Source organism: Tamandua tetradactyla, chromosome 3, assembly GCF_023851605.1.
Source record: "Tamandua tetradactyla isolate mTamTet1 chromosome 3, mTamTet1.pri, whole genome shotgun sequence".
Lineage (NCBI taxonomy): Eukaryota > Metazoa > Chordata > Mammalia > Pilosa > Myrmecophagidae > Tamandua > Tamandua tetradactyla.
Genome location: NC_135329.1, coordinates 84,532,926 through 84,560,595, shown reverse-complemented (window position 1 = coordinate 84,560,595; position 27,670 = coordinate 84,532,926). Strand labels below are relative to the sequence as shown.

Sequence of the window (27,670 nt, the reverse complement as noted above, 5' to 3'; positions counted from 1 at the left end):
CAAATCACTCTTCAACAAGTAGGTACAGGACAGATCCCAGAGTTTGTCATGGGCTACCATTCAATCTTTTCAGATTTTTTTCCTTCTAGCTACTCCAGAACACAGGAGGCTAGAAGGCTTAAATATTTTTTTGTCACCATAATCGACTTTTTTTGTGTGTGAAAAATAACATATATACAAAAAAATGAATAAATTTCAAAGCACAGCACCACAATTAGTTGTATTTCAGAGTCTGACGTGGGTTATAATTTCACAGTTTTAGGTTTTTACCTCTAGTTGCTTTAAGATAACTGGAGACCAAAAGAGGTATCAATTTAATGGTTCAGCATTCATATTCATTTGTTAAATCCTATCTTCTCTGTACAACCCCAACATCACCTTTGATCTTTTCATCCCTCTCTTTAGGGGTGTTTGGGCTATGGCCATTCTAAATTTTTCATATTGGAAGGGTCTGTCACTAATATGGGGTAGGGAGATCAAACCCTCTAGGTTTCAGGACTTATCTGGATCAGGGACCCATCTGGAGGTTATAGGTTTCTGAAAGTTACTCTAGTGCATGGAACCCTTGTGGAATCTTACATATTGCCCAAGGTTTTCTTTAGGATTGACATTGCCTTCTTAATATCCTTTAGCTCTTTATTCATATTTTCCTTCGTATATTTGATGTTTGGTCCAACTTATTCTGGACCTTTATAGTGGTCTGTGCTTACGTTTTCAGATTTTCTCAGCTCTTCTTTATCTGATTCCTGCCCTGAATATGCAGTACAATTTTTAAGATTGCACTTTTTGTGCAATTGTTTCACCTCCAGGATAAACTTCCTTTCCTCTGTTCCTTCTCTGGTAATCTTGACATGCTCTGTTTGCTTTTCTATATAATTTTTCTCTGCAGCTCCTGTGATTTGTTCAAATCCTCTCCTTCACACAGTGCCCTACTTTCCTTATACTTTTCAATTCTGGGAGCCTCCTTCCTTACAAAAGTTCACCTCCCTTCTTTTTTTTTTTCCTATGAGGAATATCTGCCTCTGGCTTCTTCCCCATGAAAGTGCCATGCTGGGGAGCCTGATGGAGTCAATCTAGAAGGGTTGTATGAATCAAATGTTGTACATCTCTCTCTCTCTCTCTTTCTATACATATATATATATATATAGATAGATAGATCTATATTTCATATAGATAAAAAATTAGATATATCTTATATATATACATATATATATATATATTCCAAAGGATAGCACTTCCATAGGTCAATCTGCAAAGTCTAGAAAAGATGTTTCCCTCCCTCTCTCCCTCTCTTTCTCTCTTTCTCTCTCTCTCTCTACATATATATATAATATTAATATATTATATTAATATATAATATATTATAACGTAAGCACAGACCACTATAAAGGTCCAGAATAAGTTGGACCAAACATCAAATATACGAAGGAAAATATGAATAAAGAGCTAAAGGATATTAAGAAGGCAATGTCAATCCTAAAGAAAACCTTGGGCAATATGTAAGATTCCACAAGGGTTCCATGCACTAGAGTAACTTTCAGAAACCTATAATATTAATATATTATATATATATGTAGAGAGAGAGAGAGAAAGAGAGAAAGAGAGGGAGAGAGGGAGGGAAACATCTTTTCTAGACTTTGCAGATTGACCTATGGAAGTGCTATCCTTTGGAATTTACCCATAGAAAATGTTTAGAGAATGGCTCAAGTTTCAAACTATAGGGCCACCCTGATTTTTCCTGCTCATTCATCTTGTCTTGAGCACACACATGTGGTCCTGGGAATTTCCTCATTTACACAGATACAAATACCTCCTCTTCTATTGGAGACAGTTTGCCTCATGGGCCTGGGTACTGCACTGTATGTCCTATAGCCATCAATTTCTTTCCCTAGGCATCACAACTTGACTACTCTCCCACAACTTTCTGTAGTAGACCTCAGTAAGCTGCCTTCCTCAACAAGACAAGTTCTGGGACAGCGAGTCCCTCAGGTCACCAAAGAGATTGGGCCAGACATATATGCTCCCTATATGTGCACAAGGATTACTCTGCCCGCTCAGAACTGGGACTAGGGATACATGGACTGGGAGTGTGGACGAGCTCTGCACCAAGCTGGTGAGGGGAAGAGTCCAGCAAGAGTACCATGAAATCTATCACCTTTAAGTAACCCTTTTTGGGTATGGTTCTCACTCTGCTATTACAGTCCTTTAACTCTTTAATGGAGCTTTGAGAAAGGTGTTTCTGCAGTTCTTGCTGGTTGTTTAAAGTTTTGTTGGGGAAATGGAGCCCTGAACTGTCTCACTCTGCCATCTTGATTGGGAAGGGCTCCAGACCTTATACTTTTTACAAAAATTAACTCTGTATGCATCATAGACCCAAAAGTAATAATGCAAAACTACACAACTTCTAAAAGATAACATGGGAGAAAAATCTAGGTGACCATGAGTCCTTAAATATAACACCAAAAGCACAATCCATGAAAGCAAAAGTTAAGTTGGAAGTCATAAAAATTAAAAAACCTGCTCTTTAAAAGGTTTTTAAGAGATTGAAAACACAAGTCACAGTGTGGGAGAAAACATCTGTAAGATACACATGTGATAAATGACTTGTATCTAAATTATACAAAGAACATTAAAATCCACAACAGGAAAACAAGCAATCCAATTACAAAACAGATCAAAGATCTGAAGACACCTCACCAAAGAAAATATACAGATGGCAAAAATGGAAAGTTGCTCAAGTATATATGACATAAAAATGTTGTGAATTAAAATGATGGAGAGGTACCACTATACAAATTTTAGAATGGCTAAATTAAAAGAAAAATCCTGACAATACAAAATGCTGAAGAGGGTTTGGGGACTCTGGAGTGCTCTTTTATTGCAGGTGGATCAATGAATCAACTGGAAGACAGTTTGGAAGTCTCTTATCACATAATCTTAGTCTTGCCATATGAACTAGCAATTATTCTCTTACGTATTTTTCCAAAGAATTTAAAAGTTTAGTTCAATTGGGTGTTGGGGATAGGGAGGGAAGAGGGAGAATGAAGTCAGATAATGCCAGTAGCCAAAGGGGTAAAATGGCCTATGACATTATTCTGTCCAGAGCTGGGAGATGCATAAGGGACACTGGAGCAATTTACACTGACACATGGCTGCTGCACCAGTAAAAACGAGACTTTGCAAGCTTGCACCTACTATTATAACACACGCTCCCTTGATGGCCACACATCTTCAGTCAGAAATACAAATATGTGCACACATTCCTTGAGTGCATATAATTTAGAACTAAAATCCTTATGATTAGATGAAAATGCCAGAATATGAGGAATAGCTCAGCCTGAACAGTGTGGTAGTCCCAGCGAATATATCATATATGGGTTCTTTGCTCTCTTATGTTCTTTGGATGTGATTGTAGCACTTGTAGGTTTGGTGTTGAAGAACTGAAGATAACTGGTGTTGGATAGAGGAGACTTATTTTTTATTATGGCAGCATGCTATTTTTTTTAACATGGTGATTGAGTTGAACACAATCAAAGTACTCATCTCCCCTTCTTCCTGGATGAGTGAGCAGATGATTAAATATTGAAATCAGCATCCCTGAATATCTCCAAATGGGCAGTGTCTGGCTACTACTTCTGTTTGAAATGCTGTGTTTTTGTTCTGGCCCAAAGCTTTGAATTGCTACTCGGCCTATTCTTTCTTCCATGGAGCTGTCACCATTCAAACATGGTAGATTTGGCAAAATACTAGTTAGGTTGAGTCCTGCTTACTCCACTCTGTCATCTTTGTATCAATCAAATGTTGTTGTTCTTTTTCAAAACAGTTTTTAGCTGATGTTCATAAAGAGCAATGTCCTTAGAATTGTGCTACTAATTAAAGAAAATCCTAAGAAGGTACATTTTTTCACCACAGCTGTGTCACACCAACATTTGGGCCCTCAGCTGGAAAACTAGAATCAAGTTTCAAATAACGCCTTTTTAATTGTATCCTCTAGTATTATAGATATAGGACAATAGTGCATCATACCTCTGTGAATGTAAAATATCTTATACCTGCTTTATGATACACAGTAGTGACTGTGCTATATCAAACCTGTTTTTAATGACGTTATTCTAGAATTTCTTTCTTTCCAGATGATGATTGAGAAGCTAATAAAAAATGTTGCCAGGTACCATAACAGTAATAGAACTTGCTGTTTTCTAGGTTTTCGTTTTCTACTTTTTTTTTTAATGGAGTGTGCTGGATGTCGCTATAATTTTGTTCAGATGACTGCAGAACCTGGAAAAGCTGCTGCTGCTATTGACGCATAACATACTGCTATTGTTCTTTTTATATAAATACATATATATTATTTGAATTTTTGGAAACTTTAGCTGTGTTGTCAACTTTGGAAAAAGTATCCCAGTTGTACTGTGTTGAGTTTGCATTGTACAGAAATTAACAGCCATATTGGTCTAGAAATGTTAATTTTTTTTCCATTTGTACAGGGATAACACATTGTATTAAATATTTAAGGTCTTACCTACATGGGTTTGATTACAGAAACTAATAAAGTATTCTCTAAATAGTAAAAAAGTTTAATTCATACAAAATGCTGTACGTGCATGTTTGTAGCAGCTTTATTCATAATCATTAAAACCTGAAACAACTAAGATGTCCTTCAATAAAGAAAAGGGATAAATGACCTATGGTATAGCTTACAAAGAAATATTTTCAGTGGTAAACAGAAATGAACTATCAGGCCACAAAAAGACATGGTGAAATCATAAGTGCATTTTTATGACTGAAAAAAGCCAGTGTGGAAAGGTTACATATTGTATGGTTTCACCTATGTGACATTTTGGAAAAGGCAAAACTCTAGATTAAAAAAATCAGTGGTTGGGTGGGCCAAGGTGGCTCAGCAGGCCTAGTTCTCGCCTGTCACGCCAGAGACCCGGGTTCATTTCCCGGTGCCTGCCCATGCAAAAAAAAAAAAAAAAAAACTCAGTAGTTGACATGGGTTTGGGGAGGGTGTTCTAGTTTGCTAGCTGCCTGAACGTAATATACCAGAAATGGAGTGGCTTTTTAAAAGGGGAATTTAATAAGTTGCTAGTTTACAGTTCTAAGGCCCAGAAAATGTCCCAATTACAAGTCTATAGAAATGTCCAATCAAAGGCATCCAGGGAAAGATGCCTTGGTTCAAGAAGGCTGATAAAGTTCAGGGTTTCTCTCTCAAGTGAGAAGGCACATGGCGAAGACAGTCACAGTTTCTCTCTTGGCTGAAAGGGCACATGGCAAGAGCAAGGCGTCATCTGCTAGCTTTCTCTCCTGGCTTCCTGTTTCACGAAGCTCCCCAGGAGGCATTTTCTTTCTTCATCTCCAAAGGTTGCTGGCCAGTGGACTCTCTGCTTCTCGTGGCTATGTCGTTCTTCTCTGGCTCTCTCTGAATCTCCCATTCTGCAAAGTGTTTCCTCTTCTATAGAACTTCAGAAACTAATCAAGACCCACCCAAATAGGTGGAGACATGCCTCTACCTAATCCACCTTAACAACCACTCTTAATTAAATCACATCTCCAGGGAGATTATCTAATTACAGATTCAAACATACAGTATTGAATAGGGATTTTTCTGCCTTTACGAAATGGGATTTAGATCAAAATACGGCTTTTCTAGGGGACATAGATCCTTTCAAACCAGCACAGAGGGGAAGGAGGTGGAAGAGAAGGGGAGGGCACATGATTAGGTGAAGCACTGGGGATTATTAAATTGGTGAAACTGTTCTTAATGAAACTCATGGCTACATGACATTATAATTTGTCTAAACCCAGAGAACTAGTACAATATAAAGATCAAACCTTAATGCAAACTATGGTGCTATAGTTAATCATAATGTAGCAATATTTGTTCATTAATTGCAACAAATATACTACAGGAATGCAATATGTTAATAGTAGGTTAGACTGTGGGTTTCAGGGTAAGAGTTGCAGTGGGTATATGGAACTCTACATAGTAATCTGCTCAATTATTCTGCAACTATAATACTATACTAAAAAAAGTCTATTATTTCCACATTTTATAATGAGATTAAAGGATTAGGTTATCTCTTTGGTTCTTTCCATCTTTAACATTGTACGATTTTTAAAAATTTTCTCAGCTGCACAACTGTCAAGGAGGAATTTGTTATGATGTTCTATTTCCTAACCTTTGACTTTTTTCTCAGCAATCACCTAAAACTTGCTCAAAGTAAATCCTCGTATATGGTGAGAAAACATAATTTCATCTCACTAACATTGTGTCAAAGCATCGAATCTTTCCAGTGAACAACTGACTACAAGATTCCAGACAGAGGCCAGCAATAAAGCAGAGGTCAGGAGAGAAATCTACCCTAGAGAAAAGAACTAACCATTTCCAGAAGTGGGTTAAATGGCAGCATGGATGAATTCATAGATCCTTCCATGATAGAAGTACCTTATAAAAATATATTTTAGGGAAAGATCTAAAAGTAAATGAATCTTGGTAATTAAAAAGAATCTATTTTCACTGGCAGAGGGATAGATAGATAAACAGAACTCAGAAAAAGCCCCCCCATGGACAGCCAACTGTTTTTTGATAAGGGCACAGAAATAAATCAATGGCGGGAAGACAGTCTTTTCAACAAATGTTGCTGAAAAATGGTGCATGGACTTGATGTAAAACTCATACCTTATACAAAAATTAGCTCAAATGGGTAATAGATTTAAATTAAATTATAAACCCATACAACTTTAAAATATGTACAAAATTTTATACATATATATGGTATAAAATTTTGGTTTTGATATTGTAATTATTTAAGATATAATCAGTAGGGAAACTGGTGAAGGGTACACAAACATTTTTGTACTAACTTCCAAGTTTCTTCTGAATTTAGAATTATTTCAAAATCAAAAGTTAAAAAAATTAAAAATCTGTCTTGTTCAAATAAAAAAAAACTGAATTTTCAGAGAGAGATTAAGAAAAAGAGAAACCTTGTCCAGAGTGATGCCCTGATGAATCCCAGAGTGATTCGGTCAGTGAGTGGAAAAGTATTTGCAAAGCCCCCTTCGGGGAATGGTGAGAACGGTGAGAAATTCAACTTACCCAAGTTGAATTGTTGATATTCTCACAAGCAGTGTGGACAACCAAAGCTATAGGCTGAGCCCCCAGTCTTGGGGTTTGTTCATATGAAACTTAACCCCACAAAGGATAGGTCAAGTCTACTTAAAATTTAGGCCTAAGAGTCACCCCCAAGAGAACCTCTTTTGTTGCTCAGATGTGGCCTCTGTCTCCAGCCAACACAACAAGCAAACTCACCACCCTCCCTGTCTACGTGGGACATGATTCCCAGGGGTGTGGACCTTCCTGGCAACGTGGGACAGAAATCCTAGAATGAGCTGAGACTCAGCATCAAGGGATTGAGAAAAACCCTAGAATGAGCTGAGATTTAGCAGCAAGGGATTGAGAAAGTCTTCTGGACCAAAAGGGGTAAGAGTGAAATGAGACTGTCACTGGCTGAGAGATTCCAAACAGAGTGGAGAGGTTATCCTGGAGGTTATTCTTATGCATTGAGTAGATATCACCTTGTTATCCAAGAAGAAATGTAGAGGCTGGAGGGAACTGCCTGAAACTGTAGAACTGTGTTCCGGTAGCCATGTTTCTTGAAGATGATTGTATAATGATACAGCTTTCACAATGTGACTGTGTGATTGTGAAAACCTTGTTTCTGATGCTCCTTTTATCTACCTTGTCAACAGATGAGTAGAACATATGGAATAAAAATAAATAATAGGGGGAACAAACGCTAAAATAAATTTAGTTTGAAATGCTAGTGATCAATGAAAGCGAGGGGTAAGGGGTAGGGTAGGTATAATTTTTTTTCTTTTCTGTTTTCGTTTTCTTTCTTTTTCTATTGTCTTATTTTTCTGAATTGATGCAAATGTTCTAAGAAATGATGACTATGCAACTAAGTGATGATATTGTGAATTACTGATTATATACGTTGTTTGATTTGATTTGTTAAATTTTTTAAACAAATAAATAAATAAAAGAGAAAAAGAGAAACCCAACATTTTTAGATGTTAATAGTTTTAAACAGTGGTTTATATTTGCCAAAAAAATAATTCAAAAGACAAAGCCATCTCTGTAGAATGGCTACAGAGGGGACCAAAGAAAAGAAGCTAAATCAACTTTTAAAGTAAAAAAAATATATCTTCCCTGTCACGAAAGCTATTAAATTTAGGGGTTCAGGGAAAGTCAAAGTTGTTTGAAAACAGGAACACAATTTGCCCTTTATTGGGCAACCGTGCTTTTAAGAGACGGTCTTAAGGAAGGAAACTCTTGAGCACCCCAGAGTCCCAGCTGGAAAAAAGAGAGACACTGCTATCGAGCGCTATACCTCGTAAAGCTTCTAGAGATGTACCGTCAGTCCCACGCCTCCCTAGAACTCTGAAGCCCGCGGGCCCCGCACCTTGCTGAAGGGGTTGGGAGAAAGGACAGAGACTTGACCACCTTCAAGTGAAGATGGCGGCAGCGCGGCGCTCTATATTCCCCAGTCGCTACTCGGCAGCCGGAAGTCCTCCGGCCCGCGCCTCCAGGAAGCGGAAGTAGGGGGTGGCCGGCGGCCGGGCTGCTGCCTTGCGAGGCCGGCTAGTGAGCCCAGCGGCGGCAAAAGGCGCGTGTCGGCCTCTCACTGGCGCAGCCTCGGGCGCTGCTATCCCGCCCCGCTCCGGCGTCATCGTAGACACGGTAGTGGATGAAGAGCGGCCGGAGCATGGGCAGGAAGAAGGACGCTAGAGACGCGAGTGCCGTGGCTGCGCGGCGGGTGACAGGTACCAAGGGGGTGGCATGGGGAGGCCTCGTAGACTGGTAGAGGGTCTGGGGTGCAAGCGACCCCGGTTGCCCTGCCTCAGTTTCCCCACCGGTTACCCAGCTCTCCCTCTAATCGTATCTGTCGCGAGTTTTCTCTCGGGGGGCTTCCAGGCAAGGTGTCGCTTCCGCAGGAGTGGCTCACTTCGGTGGTCTTGACCCTTCCTTGTCCGAGTGCACTGGGAGGTGACGGTAATACCCCAATGTAAATTCAGACCGATCCTGACCCTAAGGAGATGGATAGACAGCAGTTTACAGGAGTCTGGTTGAAGAACGTCTTATTCCTCTCCTAGATTTCTCTTTTCCTTAAACTGAATCCGGATGTTGCATATTGGTTTCCGTTTGCATTTAATACTAGTGTCTGTGAGCTGGAAATTGCATGATCCGGTTTCACTTTTCGTGTGGGGACCTGCCAGAGGAATATGATCTGCGTACATAGCCAATAAGTTATGTATTTGAGCAGTTCTTGTTCCCTGGCCAGAATGTCTAGAGTGGTATGCATTTCTTGCCAGATTTGACAGCATATTTTGTTCAGTTATAGTCCTGGGATCCTGTCTCTTACTGTGCTACGCTAACTATAGTTATGTTTTGGAAGCAGTCATCGATGCAGTTGACAGCCGATTGTAGTATAAAGACTTGTCTTTTCTAGAAATGTCTTGTACGCTTACCCTTGCAGGTTTAGACAATGTTTTTTTGTTTGTTTTTACTAGCTATTTAACATCACTAGATTAGTGATGATTGTAGCCTTTCCACGTGACTGGGCTTTACGTGAAATTTATTTTGATTAAAGGAAATAAACTTTGCATTTCAGCGTGACATCTTTTTCTTTTTAAAACTTTATTTTGCAATACTTTAAAACTTACAGGAGAGTTACAAAAATAATACAAACCTCCTACAGAGAATGTTATCATACCCCTACATCCCCAGATATTCAGATCCACCATTTTGGTGGATTTTGCAACATTTGCCCAGACAGTTTACCTTTCAGTGCGCCCATGCATCCATTTGTCCATCTGCCTGGCTGTCTGTCTTGTCTGTGAATCCAAACTCACTGATTTCTCATTACATTTTATGCAATTGCTATTTAGATACTGTAGGCAGTAAAAAGTGGGATTACACACCCAAAATAGGTTAGTACTGGCATTCGTATATTTACCCATGTCCTTGCCCTCACTAGAGATCTTTATTTTTTAATGCAGAAACTCTTGTTAGCATTGCTTTGTAGAGCTGGTTTAGTGATACTGAACTCTCTCAGCTTTTGTTTATCTAGGAATGTCAATCACGCCCTCTTTTTTTTTTTTTTTTTTTTGCATGGGTAGGCACCAGGAAACCAACCCAGGTCTCTGGCATGGCTGGTGAGAACTCTGCCACTGTGCCACCATTGCTCGCCCCACTCCCTCATTTTTGAGAGGCAGTTTTGCCAGATAAGAATTCTTAAATGGCAGTATTTTTGCTTTCAACACTTCAAATATGTCATCCCATGGCCTTCTTGCCTCCATGATTTCTGATGAAAAATTGGAATGTCATTTAGGGTCCCTTGTATGTGACATGGTTCTTCTCTCTTGAGGTTTTCAGAATTCTCTTGTTATCTTTGATATGCGACAGTTTGATAATAACATAGGGTTTTGTGGGTCTATTTGGGTTTATCCTGTTTGGAGTTGCTGAGTGTCTTGGAAATGTATATTCCTGCCTTGTGTTGAATTGGGGAAGTTTTCAGCCATTATTTATTTGAATATTCTATCTGCCCCTTTCTTCTCCTGGGACTCCCACAATGTGTATACTAGTACACTTGATTGTGTCCCACAGGTCCCTCAGGCTCTGTTTACTTTTCATCATTCTTTCTGCTCCTCGCACTGAGTGATTTCACTTGTCTTATCTTCAAGTTCTTTGATTCTTCATCAGTGCCAATCAGCTGTTGAACATCTGTAGGGAATTTTAATTTGTTATGGTGGTCTTCAGCTCTGTTTGGTTCTTTTTATAATTTCCATTTCTCTGTTGATACTCTATCTGTGTTCATCTGTTGCTTTCTGTATTGCCTTTGGCTCTTGGTCCATGTTTTTTCTTTAGTTGTTTGAGCATACTGAGGACTATTTAAAGTGTTTGCCTAGTCTGTTTCAGTTCTGGTTCTCCCCATTGATGGTTTCTAATGCTTTAATATGCTCCTTTCCCTGAGCCATCACTTCCTCTGTGTGTGTGTGTGTTTTGTAACCTTTGTAAACGTGGACGTTTTGGTATTTTAATGTTATCACTGGAATCTAGACTCTTTGATGCCTGCTTCTTAACCTTGTATCCAGCTAGTATTAATGACCAACAAAGGAAACCCACCTTTTTTAGTCCCTTAGTGAGTTTAGGGAATAGATCCAGGCCAAAGCATACGGACCTCCTAGATTCTTCTGTGCATGTTCTTGTCTGGGGCATGTACTTGTGTCCCTACAAATTCCTCTCTTTACCTGGTTCCTCTTCCCTAGGAGACTGATTTTCTCACAGTCTGGACACTGGACTCTTTATCCTACAGGCAGAAATCATAAGTCCAGGGAGCATGATGTGACTGTTCTTATGAGCTGCCTTTTCATGCAAGGCAGTTCTGCGAGCATGGACCCCTCAAGCCATGAAATAGATGACCAGACATCAGACCATATGTAACCAGGGTCCCTCTGCTCTCTCTAGAACCAGAGCCAGAGATCTATACTGGGAGTATGGGTGGGCTCTGTGCCAGAGTGAGTGGTGGGAGAGGGTCCAACCAGGGCACCGTGAGATACTACCACTTTTAAGTAGCTTTTTTCTTCATTTGGTGGTTGCTCTTCTACTGCAGTCCTTTAACTATTTTCTGGAGCTTTGAGAAAGATCTTTCTTGCCGGTTCTTGCTGGTTGTTCAAAGCTTCTGTGAGGGGAAGGAGCCCATCTTGGACAGGGTGGGGCCTTGAATGCAATTTGACTTTGAGGAAATAAATTGCACTGTGAAGAAAATTATATTAGAATATTACTGCAGTTACCTCTGATCATTTCTATAACAAATACATGTCTTCTTTTAGGTGAAATTAGATTTTATGTGGTCACAGAAAACATCTTTCCTGATAGGTATAAATATACTAACTTATATCACTCAAAGTTCATTTACTATTCAAGAAGGGTGCTTCTGTAACCTGAGAAATTAAGAATTAACAAGTGATTATGATTACTGAATCATGTAAATGTTTTTTTCTTTCTGTGTTGTAGAATAGCCATAAGTTAATAACTGAAATTACTTATATTCAACTAGCCTCAGCCCTGTGTATACTAAGTATTGTAATGGTTATTCTAGCCTAGTCTGAGCCATATTTGTACTTGATATTCTAATGGTAACATCTCTATCTTCCCTTGCTTGAATCCATAAAAATCCTGAGCTCCTTAGACTTGGCCCATAGGCCATCTGATCTTCTGCTTCACCCTTAGCATTAAAATCTTTCTCTCTTTGAAATCCTGATGCAAGGATTAGCTGTTCTGCACACCGGGCAGAGAACTCCATTTTTGTTTGGTATCACTTCCTAGTATTTTTCTTTGCTACTGTTATTAGATTTGTATATTGAAACTCAGATGGCCATTTATAAAGTTGTAGATCACAAGTTTTTAAAAAGAGTTTGTTAGCTCTGATCGACAGTTCAAAAATAGAAGAAAGGGGTACGAGAGTAGTGCAGTAGTAGAATTCTCACCTGCCAGCGGGAGACCGGATTTGATTCCCAGCCCATGCACTTCCCAAACAAACAAACCAACCAACAAAAAACAAGCAAACAAAAAATTCAACAAATGGTGCTGCAATAATGGAATACTCACGGGGAAAAATATTAAAATGTGACCTCGCCATACAGCATAAAAATAAAAAAAAATAGAAGAAAAAGATGGTGAATATATTTAGAATTTTTATTTTCTAAAAAGTGAAAAGTATTTACTATGACGTTGTTTTTATTACTATTGCCTGTATCTTATTATAGATAAAGAAGTAAGAGGTAGTGTCCTTAATTTAAAGGTAAGGAAATGGGGTCACAGATTAGGATCTTACTGAGAGTTGATGATCTAGTTCCTCCTAGAACTTGTCAAAGAGCGTTTTCTATTTAGCCTTTATGCCCATGGTCTTGCAGTGCCATTTTGGAGATTCTAACTGCTGTTATATCTCAGACTCTTCATCTTTATAAGCAACCTGAAGGACCAGCAGGGTCCCAATGATAGGAGATCCCATTATAAACTGGGGGTGTCCTCAAACCAACGGCCCCTTCAGTAAATTTCTTACCTTTGCTTCTCTGGTATTGCTTGTGGAATCAGGGACATGCGATCAGAGTGGGAAAGCTCTTCTTTTTTTTTTTTTAATATTTTTGATAAATCTTCACACACATGCATTCCATACATGATGTACAATCAGTGACTCATAGTGTCATCACATAGTTGTGTATTCATCACTATGATCATTTTTTTAGAATATTTGCATCACTCCAGAAAAAGAATTAAAAAGAAAAAATTCATACATACTATAACCCTCTCATTGACCACTAACTAGTATTTCTGTCTACCCATTTTTTTTAGCCTTTGTCCCCCCATTATTTATTTTTTAATCCATAATTTTTTTACTCATCTGTCCATACTCTTGATAAAAACAGCATCAGACACAAGGTTTTCATAATCACATAGTCACATTGTAAAGGTTATATCTTTATACAGTTATCTTTAAGAATCAAGGCTACTGGGATACAGCTCAACAGTTTCAGGTACTTCCTACAGTCACTCTAAACCACCATAAACTAAATTGGGATATCCATATAATACATAAGAATTATCTCCAGGATAACCTCTTGACTCTGTTAAAAACCCCCAACCGCTGAAACTTTGTCTCATTTCTCTCTTCCCCCTTCCTAAAAGCGGAAAGGTTACAAACAGAGTGGAAAGTTCCTCTTTAGTTTATTGCTTTCCTCCTTTTTTGTTCCCATTGGTACTTTACCTCAAGGACTCTTTTTTTTTTTTCTTTAAACAGTACAAGGGGATCTCTGGATAATTCACAGGTACATAGATTCATAATACTTGATTAGTTTGGAAAGTTGAAAGCAACTCTGAGGGTTTTCATTTTTACTCTTCTCTCACTCTTAGGCTTTTTGTAGGTAAGGCACCAGCCCCAAGCTTAGCCCCAAGCACTTGTTCACAAATGCCAGTACTTCCCCAGGGCCTTTCACATGCTCCCAGTCTCCTTTTCCTATTCTGCATGCTGTCTGCCCTCGTGTCCAGTTTTTCATCAGGAATCACCACTTTGGGAATTGTGCACCTAGGCTCCTTCAGGAAACAGCGTAAACATATCCAGAGCATGGTACCACTTAGACGTAGTTCATATGTCCTGTCTCCAGCTTAGAAACTCAGTGACTTTGGGGGGAGAATTTAAAAATTTATTTTTCTCTCAGCAGTGTGTTTCCAAGGCATATTTTTGCAGCCATGTGAGAAGTTTAATGTGCTATTTTATAATATAGAAGATTTTTTCCTTATGATAAATGTTTTATTAAAACATCTATAATTATTCAACTGTAAAAAGGAATGAGTTCTGATGCATGCTAGAACATGAATGAGCCTTGAAGACATCATGTTGTGTTAAATAGGTCAGAAACATACACAAAAGTATTATATGATCTCACTACTATGAAATACCTAGGATATACAAATTTATAGAGACTGAGGTTACCAGGGACAGGGCAAGGAAGGAATGAGGAGTTACTGCTTAATGAGTACAGAGTTGATTTTTGGGTTGATAACATTTTTTTTTTTTTTTTTTTTTTTAAAGGAAAGACAGAGAGAAGGAAGGAAGGATAGAAGGAAGGAAGGAAGGAAGAAAGGGAAACATTTTTAAACATTTTCTTGTTTTATTGTATTCTGTTTCTCCATTTTTGTTACATGGGCTGGGGCCGGGAATCGAACCGAGGTCCTCCGGCATAGCAGGCAAGCACTTTGCCCGCTGAGCCACCGCGGCCCGCCCATGGGTTGATAACATTTTGATGGCACATGGTTGTGAATCTAATTGATAGCACTGAATTGTATCCTTGAAAGTAGTTAAAATGGCACTTCTTACTCCTGTGTAATAGTCTGGAAGACCAAGGGCCAGAGTAATTAGAAATCATGTTTATAGTAAGTAGCAATCTCGGGAATTGATCACATGTCCCCTGCCTTTTAAAAGATTTTCTCTTTTCACTAGCCATGTTTGTTCAGTCAGTCAGAGAATGTTTCTGAGACTGAGGTTCCTGGACCTGTAAGGCAGGGGACCCTTAGTAGTCCATGAGTGCCCTGAAGTTGGATGTAAAAGTTTGAGTCCTTGCTTGCTGTTTTGGGGGAAATGTCAGTAACTTTTACTAGATGCTCAAAGGTACCCACTATTCCCAGAAACCACGAGTCATTGCCAGCTGTTTTCATTGACAAAGCTCTGGTTTGAACAACTTCATTTACAGTAGATTTTGTTTTTGTGTGTGTACTCTTTTGTTTCTGCAGAGCTTCTGTAGAAGTCTTTATAAATGTTTTTTTTAATACTTAGGATTATTTTTATTTATAAATGGGACATTTATATAGTTTTTTTTGTTTCCAAAGTAGCTGGCAGTACCTGAACTTGAACCTCTTCTAAAAGTTCCATTCCTATTCAGTATAATTGCTTTCAGTGGACCCGCTGTTTTTAAATATATTGTGTGTTATATGGAGCAGGACTTTAGCACAATAATAATGCATTTATTAAAGAGAAAGATACTTGTGGACTGCTCCCGCACCCCCCTCTCCCAACAGTGGATTTTTCACCCATGATGGAGGAACTAATGGGCCTGATGGGCTCAGAAGCTCAAGTATGGTTTAGTGCTTCCCATGCAGTCACACCCACTTTTTGATTCTCACTCAAGTGTGCTGAACTTGATATGAACTTTTTTTTTTAATAATTTTTATTAATTAAAAAGAAATTACAAGAAACACAAACATCCGTAATATATGCTCATTCCGTTCTACATATATAATCAGTAATTCACAATATCATCACATAGTTGCATATTCATCATCATGATCATTTCTGAGAACATTTGCATCAATTCAGAAAAAGAAATAAAAAGACAACAGAAAAATAAAACAAAAACAGAAAAAGAAAAAAAAATTTTTACATACCATATTCCTTATCCCTCCCTTTCATTGATCGCTAGTATTTCAAACTGAATTTATTTTAACATTTTTTCCTCTATTATTTATTTATTTATTTATTTTTTTCCTGAATCTACTATGTGCTTTTATTTTTTTATCCAATTTTTAAAAAATTTTTTTTAATTAATCAAAAAAAGAAAAGAAATTAACACAACATTTAGAAATCATTCCATTCTACACATGCACTCAGTAATTCTTAGTATCATCACATAGATGTATGATCATCATTTCTTAGTGCATTTGCATCGATTTAGGAAAAGAACTAGCAAAACAGCAGAAAAAGATATAGAATGTTAATATAGAGAAGAGAATTAAAATAATAATACTAATAAAAAATATATATATATATAAAAAGGAAAAAGAGAAAACAAAAACAGAAGATACAAACAAACAAACACACAAACAAAAAACCATATTTCAGGTGCAGCTTCATTCAGTGTTCCAACATAGTTACGTTACACTTAGGTATTATTGTGCTGTCCATTTTTGAGCTTTTGTATCTAGTCCTGTTGCACAGTCTGTATCCCTTCAGCTCCAATTACCCATTATCTTACCCTGTTTCTAACTCCTGCTGGTCTCTGTTACCAATGATATATTCCAAGCTGATTCTCGAATGTCGGTTCACATCAGTGGGACCATACAGTACTTGTCCTTTAGTTTTTGGCTAGACTCACTCAGCATAATGTTCTCTAGGTCCATCCATGTTATTACATGCTTCATAAGTTTAGTCTGTCTTAAAACTGCATAATATTCCATCGTAGGTATACGCCACAGTTTGTTTAGCCACTCGTCTGTTGATGGACACTTTGGCTGTTTCCATCTCTTTGCAATTGTAGATAATGCTGCTATAAACACTGGTGTGCATATGTCCGTCTGTGTCTTTGCCCTTAAGTCCTTTGAGTAGATACCTAGTAGTGGTATTGCTGGGTCGTAATCCATTCTGCCATTCTATGTCTTTTGATTGGGAAATTCAGTCCATTACCTTTTAGTGTTATTACTGTTTGGGTAATATTTTCCTCTACCATTTTGCCTTTTGTACTATATATATCATATCTGATTTTCCTTCTTTCTACACTTTACTCCGTACCTCTCTCTTCTGTCTTTTCGTATCTGACTCTAGTGCTCCCTTTAGTATTTCTTGCAGAGCTGGTCTCTTGGTCACAAATTCTCTCAGTGACTTTTTGTCTATAAATGTTTTAATTTCTCCTTCATTTTTGAAGGACAATTTTGCTGGATATAGAAGTCTTGGTTGGCAGTTTTTCTCTTTTAGTAATTTAAATATATCATCCCACTGTCTTCTAGCTTCCATGGTTTCTGCTGAGAAATCTACACATAGTCTTATTGGGTTTCCCTTGTATGTGACAGATTGTTTTTCTCTTGCTGCTTTCAAGATCCTCTCTTTCTCTTTGACGTCTGACATTCTAACTAGTAAGTGTCTTGGAGAACGCCTATTTGGGTCTAATCTCTTTGGGGTGCGCTGCACTTCTTGGATCTGTAAATTTAGGTCTTTCATAAGAGTTGGGAAATTTTCAGTGATAATTTCTTCCATTAGTTTTTCTCCTCCTTTTCCCTTCTCTTCTCCTTCTGGGACACCCACAACACGTATATTTGTGCGCTTCATATTGTCCTTGAGTTCCCTGATCCCGTGTTCAAATTTTTCCATTCTTTTCCCTGTAGTTCCTGTTTCTTTTTGGAATTCAGATGTTCCATCCTCCAGTTCACTAATTGTAGCTTCTGTCTCTTTAGATCTACCATTGTAGGTATCCATTGTTTTTTCCATTTTTTCTTCTTTGTCCTTCACTCCCATAAGTTCTGTGATTTGTTTTTTCAGATTTTCTATTTCTTCTTTTTGTTCAGCCCATGTCTTCTTCATGTCCTCCCTCAATTTATTGATTTGGTTTTTGAAGAGTTTTTCCATTTCTGTTCGTATATTCAGCATTAGTTGTCTCAGCTCCTGTATCTCATTTGAACTATTGGTTTGTTCCTTTGACTGGGCCATATCTTTAATTTTCCGAGCATCATCCATTATTTTCTTTTTTTTTTTTTTTTTTTTTTTTTTAAAGGAAAGACAGAGAGAAGGAAGGAAAGATAGAAGGAAGGAAGGAAGGAAGAAAGGGAAACATCTTTTAAACATTTTCTTGTTTTTATTGTATTTTGTTTTTCCGTTTTTTGTTACATGGGCTGGGGCCGGGAATCGAACCGAGGTCCTCCGGCATAGCAGGCAAGCACTTTGCCCGCTGAGCCACCGCGGCCCGCCCCATCCATTATTTTCTGCTGGTGTCTGGGCATTTGATCAGATTTCCCTGGGTGTGGGACCCGGCTGGTTGAAAGGTTTTTCTGTGAAATCTCTGAGCTGTTTTTCTTTTCCTGCCCAGTAGGTGGCACTCGTGGCGCTCGTCTGTCTGCGGGGCCCACCAGTAAAAGATGCTGTGGCTCCTTTAACTTGCCAATCTGAATCTCGCAGTCGGCCCGGGAAACCGTGTGTGGAGGGGGTGGGTCGCTGGCCGCCGTGGCTTGGGGGACTGCGGGTCCAAATTGCCCAGCTGGCCCGAGACGCCAAGCGTGGCGGGAGGGTCCCACTATCCAACGTTCCCAGTCAGACCGGGGAGCTACGTGCGTGAAGGGGACCCCAGTCGCCAGCCGCCCCGGCCGGGAAAACGCGCACCCCTCGGGTTTCTCACCGCAGCGGATTCTCCCTGCCCGTTCAGCCGTTCCAGAATGGGGTACGCTGTCTTTTTGGTCTCTGTCGTGGCTCTGGGAGCTGTTTCGTATTGTTTCTGTTTCTTTAGTTGCTTTTCTGGAGGAGGAACTAAGACCCGCGCGTCTTACTAAGCCGCCATCTTCTCCCTTGATATGGACTTTTGTGGCCAAAAGAGTTTATAGTCCGGTGAGAATTCTGATAAGGGTCCTGTTAGGCAAACTTCTGGGATGAAAAATTTGATCTTCTGATAGTGTGTAGGCACAGTCTTAGGATCTCAGCATTTGGAAAGGCTGTTGTCTAGAATTCAGGAGACCTGGCATTCTGTAGCCACATCACTTTGTTACGACCCCAGCTACTACCTCGTTTTGTAGATAGAGTCAGTCAGGCTGAAGACCTACTGAACCCTTACATTTCCTCATTCCACAGTCTGTCTTTGAGTTTATATTTGAGACCCCTCATTTATGTTTTCATCTATCTCTACCTTATTTCCTCTCACAGTTATAAAGTATGGCTCTGTACCACCTGCTGTGTCACCAACGAACTTTTCTATTTGTATGTAACGTAACCTTCCAGAAGAGGAAATAGAACCTATGTAGTAAAGAAAATAACGAACTACGTGCCCTTAATTATATGTCAATCACTCAGCAAATATTTGTCGAACAATTTGAATGTTAGATGCTGTTATATTTCAGAAGTTATGTTTCTTTTCCTTGTAGCAAAAATTTTTTCCTTTTTCCTTTTTAGGGGTTTGCTATAAAATGGGACTTCTGATTGTACTCATTGAACTGTGGCTATTCTCCTCAGTAAAGGCAGATTCAAAAGCCATTACAACCTCTCTTACGACAAAATGGTTTTCTACCCCGTTATTGTTAGAAGCCAGGTAAGAAGACATTTTTTTTTCCTTTCACGTATTTGAGTAAAAATGTAGGCTCTGCCAGAGAATATTTAGGAGCTTTTTAGGGAGTGAGATTATCATCATCAAATGCATTTATTAAGAGCACCTTTCACCGTGGCACTGTGCTGTGTGCTTTACAAAGGCTGTTCAGCAGCAGAGTCCTCTTTCAGTAGAGCAGTACTATATTGATTCCTAATGATGTTTACACTTCAAAGAACTATGTGAGGTTGCTTACATTATTATATCTTCTGGGTAAAATGTTAATGTGGTAATGCTTGTTTGAAGAAGGTTTCAAAGGGCTATTTAAAAGGAGGAGGAGGCGAGCTTGGCAAGAAAGGGAAAAGAGGGCATGCTCCTCATAAAAACTTGGAAGAAGACCCCCAAGATTAGAGAGTATAGGGAGGAAACTGAGGAAATGACCATGTTTTATCTAAGATGCTCATTTTCTACAGTTTAACACTGCAAAATCAGGATGTGTTTTTAATCAAATCAGACTGATATCTTAAAGTTGGTAACATTTTTCATTCTTAGTGGTGCATCAGAAAACAGCGGTATGTCTTAAAATAGTATCTTAAAATCGGTACACTACAGTATAGTAACAATTTCTTAGGGAAATTTTGAATTCCAAATCTACTTCTAGCTACTGTTTATAATTATATTCAGATTCCTCTTTCTGCAGCCACATTTTATATGTTTATGGATGGAAACTTATTCATTGTATCTTAAATAAAACATAGTTAGGGCCAGAAAATAATCTTTCCATAGAAAGTGCTAGAATAGTAGGTTACAAAAAACACTAGTGCAAGCTTCCTCAGTTAATTTTGTGATTTTCCTTTAATCCCTAGAAAATGTGAATGAAGAGTTTCGTTTTTGTTGTATATATATATATGTATATATATATATATAGTTCCTTCTCCTAAGGAAAAAGCCTCATTTGATGTTACTGAGAGGACCACTGGTCTTGATTACTCAGGAGTTCCATGGACTTTCTGCTGAACAAACTTTCTTTCATCATTTCTCTGTGCCTTCCTTGTCTGAGCAATAAAATGGCAAAAAATACCCACTGCATGTATTACAAAGTAATGTCATGGTGATTATATTATTTGATAAATGGTTTGAGCTCCTCAAGTATCAGAACTTTATTTGGTATTTTAGTCATAAGGGTGAAGCCACAGAAGGCAGTTTGAGGTCATCACCTGTCAAGCCAGGACTCTAATAACTGAACTTTGCTTTGTTCTCCTAATCATATTTGGGATGTTTTATCTGGTGTCTGTACAATTAACTACAATGTGTTTTGTGATATTCTGCTTAACATTTATTAACGGAATTACATGCCATTATTCTCACTTATTATTTACGCCAACAAATTTCTTGGCTTTTGTGCCCTGTCTTATAAGATTCTTATGGCATATACCTATTAACTTTTGAAAAAGTATGCTAAAATTGTCAGCCTTAATTTCTCACCTTTTTCTCAGTTTCCTTGAATACTATGAAGTAGGTGAAGTATGTTTCCTTCACCAGCATCTCAGTCACAAGTATCTTCCCTTCTTTTCATGATATCCCAAGTCATTTGCCATTTGGTTCACTATTGTAGGCCTCTTTTTGCATTGCTCTTTGCACACAGTTTGCTAGGTATGAGACCACTCCATTTTCCCCTCCAGAGCCAGCCGAGGCCACCATTCTTCCTTTTCGTGTTCATGGCAGAACTGGTGAAGGACTGTGGACATTGGTCCATCTGGATGAGGGTAGGGGTCAGAATCTTCCTCCATGTGTTGAGGCATTCAGCAACTATGGGTATTTTGCCATTTTTGTGTATAGCACTCAGGGACTAAAAATATCCCTGTGTTTATTTTTAGATTGGGCCTGATGTTATGAAGGGGTTTGTAGTTGTCCATCACATGATGTTTGTATCTGATGGAAGCAAAGGCCTGGATATGTTTTAAACAGCTATAATCACTGGCAAAAATACTGCATAAAAAGGTATTATTAAAATTGAAACCAGTAATCATTTATTGCGCTAGATATAATCATCTGAGAATGCAGCAAGATATAGGGTAAATCAGGTAGACTTAAATTTATGTTCCAGCTTTTTCCATTTACTGACTCTGTACCCTTAGGCAAGTTAATAACCACTCTGACTTGCAGTTTCTTTGAAAAATAGTTATAACTTGGAATTGCTGTGAGAATTTGAGATGTGGGTAGATATGCTGAATATAAGGTCTGCCACATAGTAGACTCTCCTTAAATATTAATTTCCTTTCCCTTTCTAGTCCTATATAGAAAGAGCTTATTCTGATTTCCCACAGTAATTTTGTAAATCGAAGAAAACAGGCATACTACCAGATTTATACACGGTAGACATATGGGCTATTTGTGGTTTTTTTAGTTGTTTTTTTTTTGCTACAGATTAGAAACTTTTTATTATGATGTTAAAAATGTTCCTAAGCAGTAAACTGTACCACACTTTGAAATTTGCTTTATAACTATTTGTTTTTTAAATTTATGTGTCTCCCTACACATATGTATTTCTATATTTATATATATACACACACAGAAGCAAATACATGATATGTGTATCATAGGGAATTTTGTTCACTTTTTTTTTGAGTGCATAGGATGGGAATTGATTACTTCTTAAATTGAAATTGAAATTTATCATTTTTCTGTATATATGTTATAGTTCACAATAAAAAATGTTAAAAACGATAAACTAATACAAATTGAAAAAAAAAAAAATGTTTCTAAGTAGAGAGAATGGTATAATGTATTTTCCCTTTACCCATTATCTAGTTTAAGTGATTATCAACTCAAGTCTGATATTTCCCCTCACCCTGGAATATTTGAAAGCAAATCCTAGACATTATATCTCTTCTGTAAAACTATACGTTTTTACTTAATGGGATAGGTTCAAGATACTAAAAAGCAAAAGGAAACGAAAAATAAATGTACTGTGGAAACTGGAGGTGTTCCTTTCAACAGTACCTATAGTCTCTTCTCCCCTGCATGGGCTCAGCGGATCTAGTAATTTTGTTAAGATTATTCCAAATGTAGATCTTTTAAGTTTTATTTATTCAGTGGAATAAAAAAAAAAAAGAATGCGTGTTTCAAGAGATTTTCCTGTAATTATATGAAAAGCTTGTATTTATTTGCATGTGGCCTTCATGTAGGAGGGATCTTAGCACCAGTGAATCCTTGTTCTTACCACTGCACTGGTATGGGCCTCATCCCTCCCCTTCCACTAGCATGTCTTGCAAATGCTGCTTTAATTCATGAATTAGTTTTGATTCACATATCATAATGTATCTGCTTTACTACCTGTTTTCTTAGACTATAAATTATTAAAAGGTTGGTTTGGTGTCTATATCAGTTATTAGAAAGCCTAGAAAAACACCATGCCTTAGGAGGCACTAAATAATTTAATGTATTATCGTACTGGTTATTTTCAGAAACCGATTTTTAGAGAAGTTGTGCATTTCTAGGAAATGTTTCTTTTTTTTCCCCATATTTCTGTGTCTAGCTGTGGAGTAGAATGAGAGTTGTACACCCCAGTGTTGACAAGTAATGGGAAAGTCTTCCTTTGGCTAGGTAAGCTGAGATTCAGATCTGTAGTTTGCTTTAAGACAGTGAAAGATCTCTACTACATTAGTATAATAGTTTGGAGGAGAGGATAACCAGTTTACATTAATTATTCAATTAGTGCATACATTTTCCTTTTAGGGATTTTAGACTCTTGAACGAGGGAAAGTTAAGATGGCCATTATTTTAGGTCAGTAGTGGAACAATAAGTAAAGAAAATAAAGACGGGGTAAAATCCAAAGACCTGATTTAATTAGATCAATATTAACTTCAACCCAAAATTTGGTGCTCTTGAAAATTTGTACTTATGGTTGCAACATAGATTACAACATGCTGCCTTGAGCCTCAGAAGTTTTTCTAGGGGTTTATGTTTTCCTGTGGGAGAGCATGAGGCAAAACCTATTTTTTTCCTTTCTAAGATCTTTCAGAAAATAAGTGAGCAGATCTAACGATAGAATTATCAGTACCTAATTCTGCTTTGACTAGCAGATAACATTTTCACTAATGGGGTTTCATAAGCTTCCTTTATAGTGGGACTTCCCTGTTGTTACTTTTTTTTAAATTCTGTTTCATAAGAATAGCTATTAAGCTATTAAGTTAATAAGCAACTAATAGCCAATAAGCTATTAAGACCTGCTTACCATATATATAACATGTTTATATATAGTATGGTATTATTAATTAAAAGTCAAACTCTGGGCATTTAGAAATTTAAAACCTGTTTTTATACAAGATTTTATTAAGTTGTTTTGTTTCTGACTGACATTTCTCCCTTTTCTCCAGTGAGTTTTTAGCAGAAGATAGTCAAGAGAAATTTTGGAATTTTGTAGAAGCCAGTCAAAATATTGGATCATCAGATCATCATGGTAAAATTGAAGCAAATGTTTGTTTGATTTTGGTATCTGGGAAAATAATTAGAAAGAATGATTTCTTTGACAGTATGTATGGTGTGGCAGTTAAGGGAAAACATTTTTATCTTCAATTACTAGAGATCTGGTGATAGCCAGCAGGGCTAGCAAAACCCAACAATTATTTTTGAAGGAGGTTATAACTTTGGCTCTAAGTACTACCTTAGATTTTTCCCCTTGTTTTTTTTTTTTTTTTTTTTTTTTTTTTTTTTTTTTTTAGACAGAGAGAAGGAAGGAAGGATAGAAGGAAGGAAGAGAGGAAGAAAGGGAAACATCTTTTTAAACATTTTCTTGTTTTATTGTATTTTGTTTCTCCGTTTTTCGTTACATGGGCTGGGGCCGGGAATCGAACCGAGGTCCTCCGGCATAGCAGGCAAGCACTTTGCCCGCTGAGCCACCGCGGCCCGCCCTTTCCCCTTGTTTTTGTTCTTTTGTGAGCTGTTATTAAAGTGCTATATGACAATTTTGTGGAAGTAAACTTTCATCTTAAATAATTTAGTTTTAATAAGTATCTGGTTTCATTCACTATTTCTTTTGTTATAAACTAATTACAGCTGAGCTATTAGTTGTTAGGTATTATTGATAAATTAGTACCATCCAGAATGTTTTCATTTTCTCTGCCAGCCACCTACAACTTGAGTGTATAAAAAGATTGAGGTTTTTCCTTTTATAATTTCTGATATTAGAAAATTTTCTACTTTAATTTTCTTGGTATTAGAAAATTTGACATTAATAGTCAAAGATGTTGATTCATGAGTAGGCAAAACCTTATTACAGTCAACTTAAAGTAATTCCTTGTTGAATAGGAATAGATCCTTATTGTCGAGGAAACACCAGATAGTTGTCTGACTGCTATAATATGCTGATTTTTAACTCTTAATTTTTGTCAAAATGATGCATATATAGAAAGTCATGTCTAAATTTTTTTTTGTGATGTAAGTACATAAAGGTTTTGAAGAAGCATCTCTAGGGTTTAATTATGTAGAGTCAATTAAAGTTGTTTAAATGATCAAAAACCATTTTACTTTTCGCTTAAGGCTTTATAGAGCAAATTTATTGATGTGAGTTTTATAATGAAATTTGAATTCTGGCATTTAAAATGAACTTTCTTCAAGATAAATAATATGTGTTCTTGGTTAAAGTTATGGGAGTACTTAAATTCTTGAAAGTATTCATAAACATGTGTTAAAGAATTTGTGCATTTGAAATATTATTTATTCATAGTCCTGCCACCCAAAGGTAGATGCTATTAACATTTGGCACCATTGTTAGCTATTTCTTCCTAGTTTCCTTTTCTACTTAGAAGGAAATGTTGTGTCGACCATTTTATATTTTGTTTTTTAAAATGTTCATATTTTTCTTTTAAAAATTTAAAATATAATTTCTTTTGAATAGATTCAGTATATGATTTAGAAATAAAAGCTATATAAGAGGCTGCACATAGAGAAATCTTGTTGTCTTCCCACCCTAGTTCCTTCCTTCTGTTTATCTCCTGCTTTTCATAACCATTTAATTTCCTGTTTAACCTTTAATGTTTTTTAACAACAAATACTTACATATGTATTTTTTCTCATTCTTATAGTGATAAAAGGTAGCTTAATGAATACGTTGTTTTATACCTTTTGTTTCTCATTTAGCAACGTATCTCAAGTATCTTTTCATGTTAATATATATAATATATATATATATATAAAACATATATATATATTTTCCTGTTTCGAATCATCTCATGGGAACTCTTTGCCTGTGTCTCTTCCCAAATTTGAAAAGTATGTCCGTAGCCTTTTAATACTTATCCTGTTCCCCTGCCCTGCTCAGTTTTTGTTATTTGGGATTATAACATGTGCACCGCATTGGAGATGGAAAGATAAATACTTAAGTTTTGATCTCTGCCTGTAGCAATGCAAAGGCTAGTTAGGGGAGGGGAGATAGACAGTGGATAAATCATTTAGTGCAGGATGTGGTAAGAGGACTGAAAGAGATAAGCAAAGAAGTAGTATCACAGCAGAGAAGAGGCACATTTAAATCAGTGAGGCATGTGTTGGGATGAGAGCTGATTCTTTGGAATAGGTGATTACATAGCTTCCCAAGGAGTGGTTAGAAGTTAGCCACTGGGAAAATAAAAAATCCAGGGAGGGGGATTAGATTGGACAAAGGGAAGTAGAGAGGAAGAGGCCAAATATACTCATGGGAATTTTAAGCATTTGGCTGTAGTTCAGCTCGAAGATCAAGACAGCATACTGGCAATATTTGTAGTCATATCTTTTGTAACATGCAGTTGTATTTGTTATGACTATATTTATTTGGATATCTGCAGTCATTTACAGTTTTTTCCATTAATGTTTTTCCTTGACAGATACTGACTATTCCTATTATCATGCAGTATTAGAGGCTGCATTCCGTTTTCTGTCACCTCTACAGCAGAATTTGTTGAAATTTTGTCTGTCTCTTCGTTCCTACTCAGCTACAATTCAGGCCTTCCAGCAGGTAAGTTAAGGGCTTATATTGCAAAATATATTGCAAAGATTGTATCACATGATGAGTGGATAGATTGTAGTTGACCTAGCATTGTATTACAGAGCTATAACTTTTTTTTACCTGAAATGACCTAGGATTTATGATTTTGTACAAAAGAGATTAATTTTAAATTTATTTTTTATTATAAAATAAAACATACAGAAAACCATGCATGACAGATATATAGTTTGAGTTATAAAGTGTGCACCCATGCTGATGAATAGGATGTAATTAGGCCCCCTGGGAATTCTCTAGGTGCTCTGTCTCCCCTTTTGCCCTTGTAAAGGACCCCTTCCCCACTTGGAATCACTTTCTGCGTTTCTTTTTGGTTTTATTGATAAAGAGTACATCTCTACACAATAGAGTTTAGTCTTTCCCAGTTTTTAAAAATTTGATAATTTTGGTGGGCGAACTTTCTTAATTTATAGATTCTTACTCCATCCCCTTTCTTTTCTTAACTGAATAACTTGAGCTGTAGAATTTTCCATAGTCTACATTTAGTGGACCAAATACTCATGAGGTAGTTCAGCTTACTTTGTCCTCTGTTTCCTGTAAATTGGCAACTGGATCCAGAGGCTTGATCAGAATCGGGTTTCATCCTTTTGACAGGTCTCTAGGTAGTGTTCTCTTCTTCCATTAGGAAGCACCTAATGTCTGGTTCCTTCTCTTTAGGATGGAGAAGCCATTACTGCTCCATGCTTTATCTGTTAAGAACTGAGAGTTGTGAAGTGATGGTGCCCTGATTTGGTCAATTCTTTTTTATTTGTTTCTGGAACTATATAAAGAGGCACATATCCTTATGTAGTCTTGTTCAGTGGTATTGCTCACCTATGCGCTCAATTTCTTTCCCTTTATTTACCAGTTATGAAATGAGTTTGATTCACTTGCGTCTTTTCTTTGACCATTTAGTTCTTTTTATTCCTTATAGTAGCTTGAATTTACAAAACGTTTATTCTGGTAGCATATACAACCTAAAATTTTCTCTTTTAGACCACATTCAAATATGCAATTCAGTGGTATTGATTATATTCACAAAG

At 37.3% G+C, this 27,670-nt stretch overlaps 1 protein-coding gene across 2 annotated transcripts in view; it reads left to right on the top strand.

Moving 5' to 3' along the window:
- The first annotated feature begins 8,616 nt into the window (after nt 1–8,616).
- The window catches only part of UGGT1 (UDP-glucose glycoprotein glucosyltransferase 1), a 119,815-nt gene continuing 100,761 nt past the window's right edge, over nt 8,617–27,670 (top strand). For both annotated transcript variants that reach the window (XM_077153430.1, XM_077153429.1), the window contains exons 1-4: nt 8,617–8,826; nt 19,482–19,617; nt 23,992–24,074; nt 26,473–26,603. In XM_077153430.1, the coding sequence (XP_077009545.1) occupies nt 8,751–8,826; nt 19,482–19,617; nt 23,992–24,074; nt 26,473–26,603 (426 nt within the window). In that variant the 5' untranslated portion in view covers nt 8,617–8,750. The remainder of the gene's footprint in view (nt 8,827–19,481; nt 19,618–23,991; nt 24,075–26,472; nt 26,604–27,670) is intronic.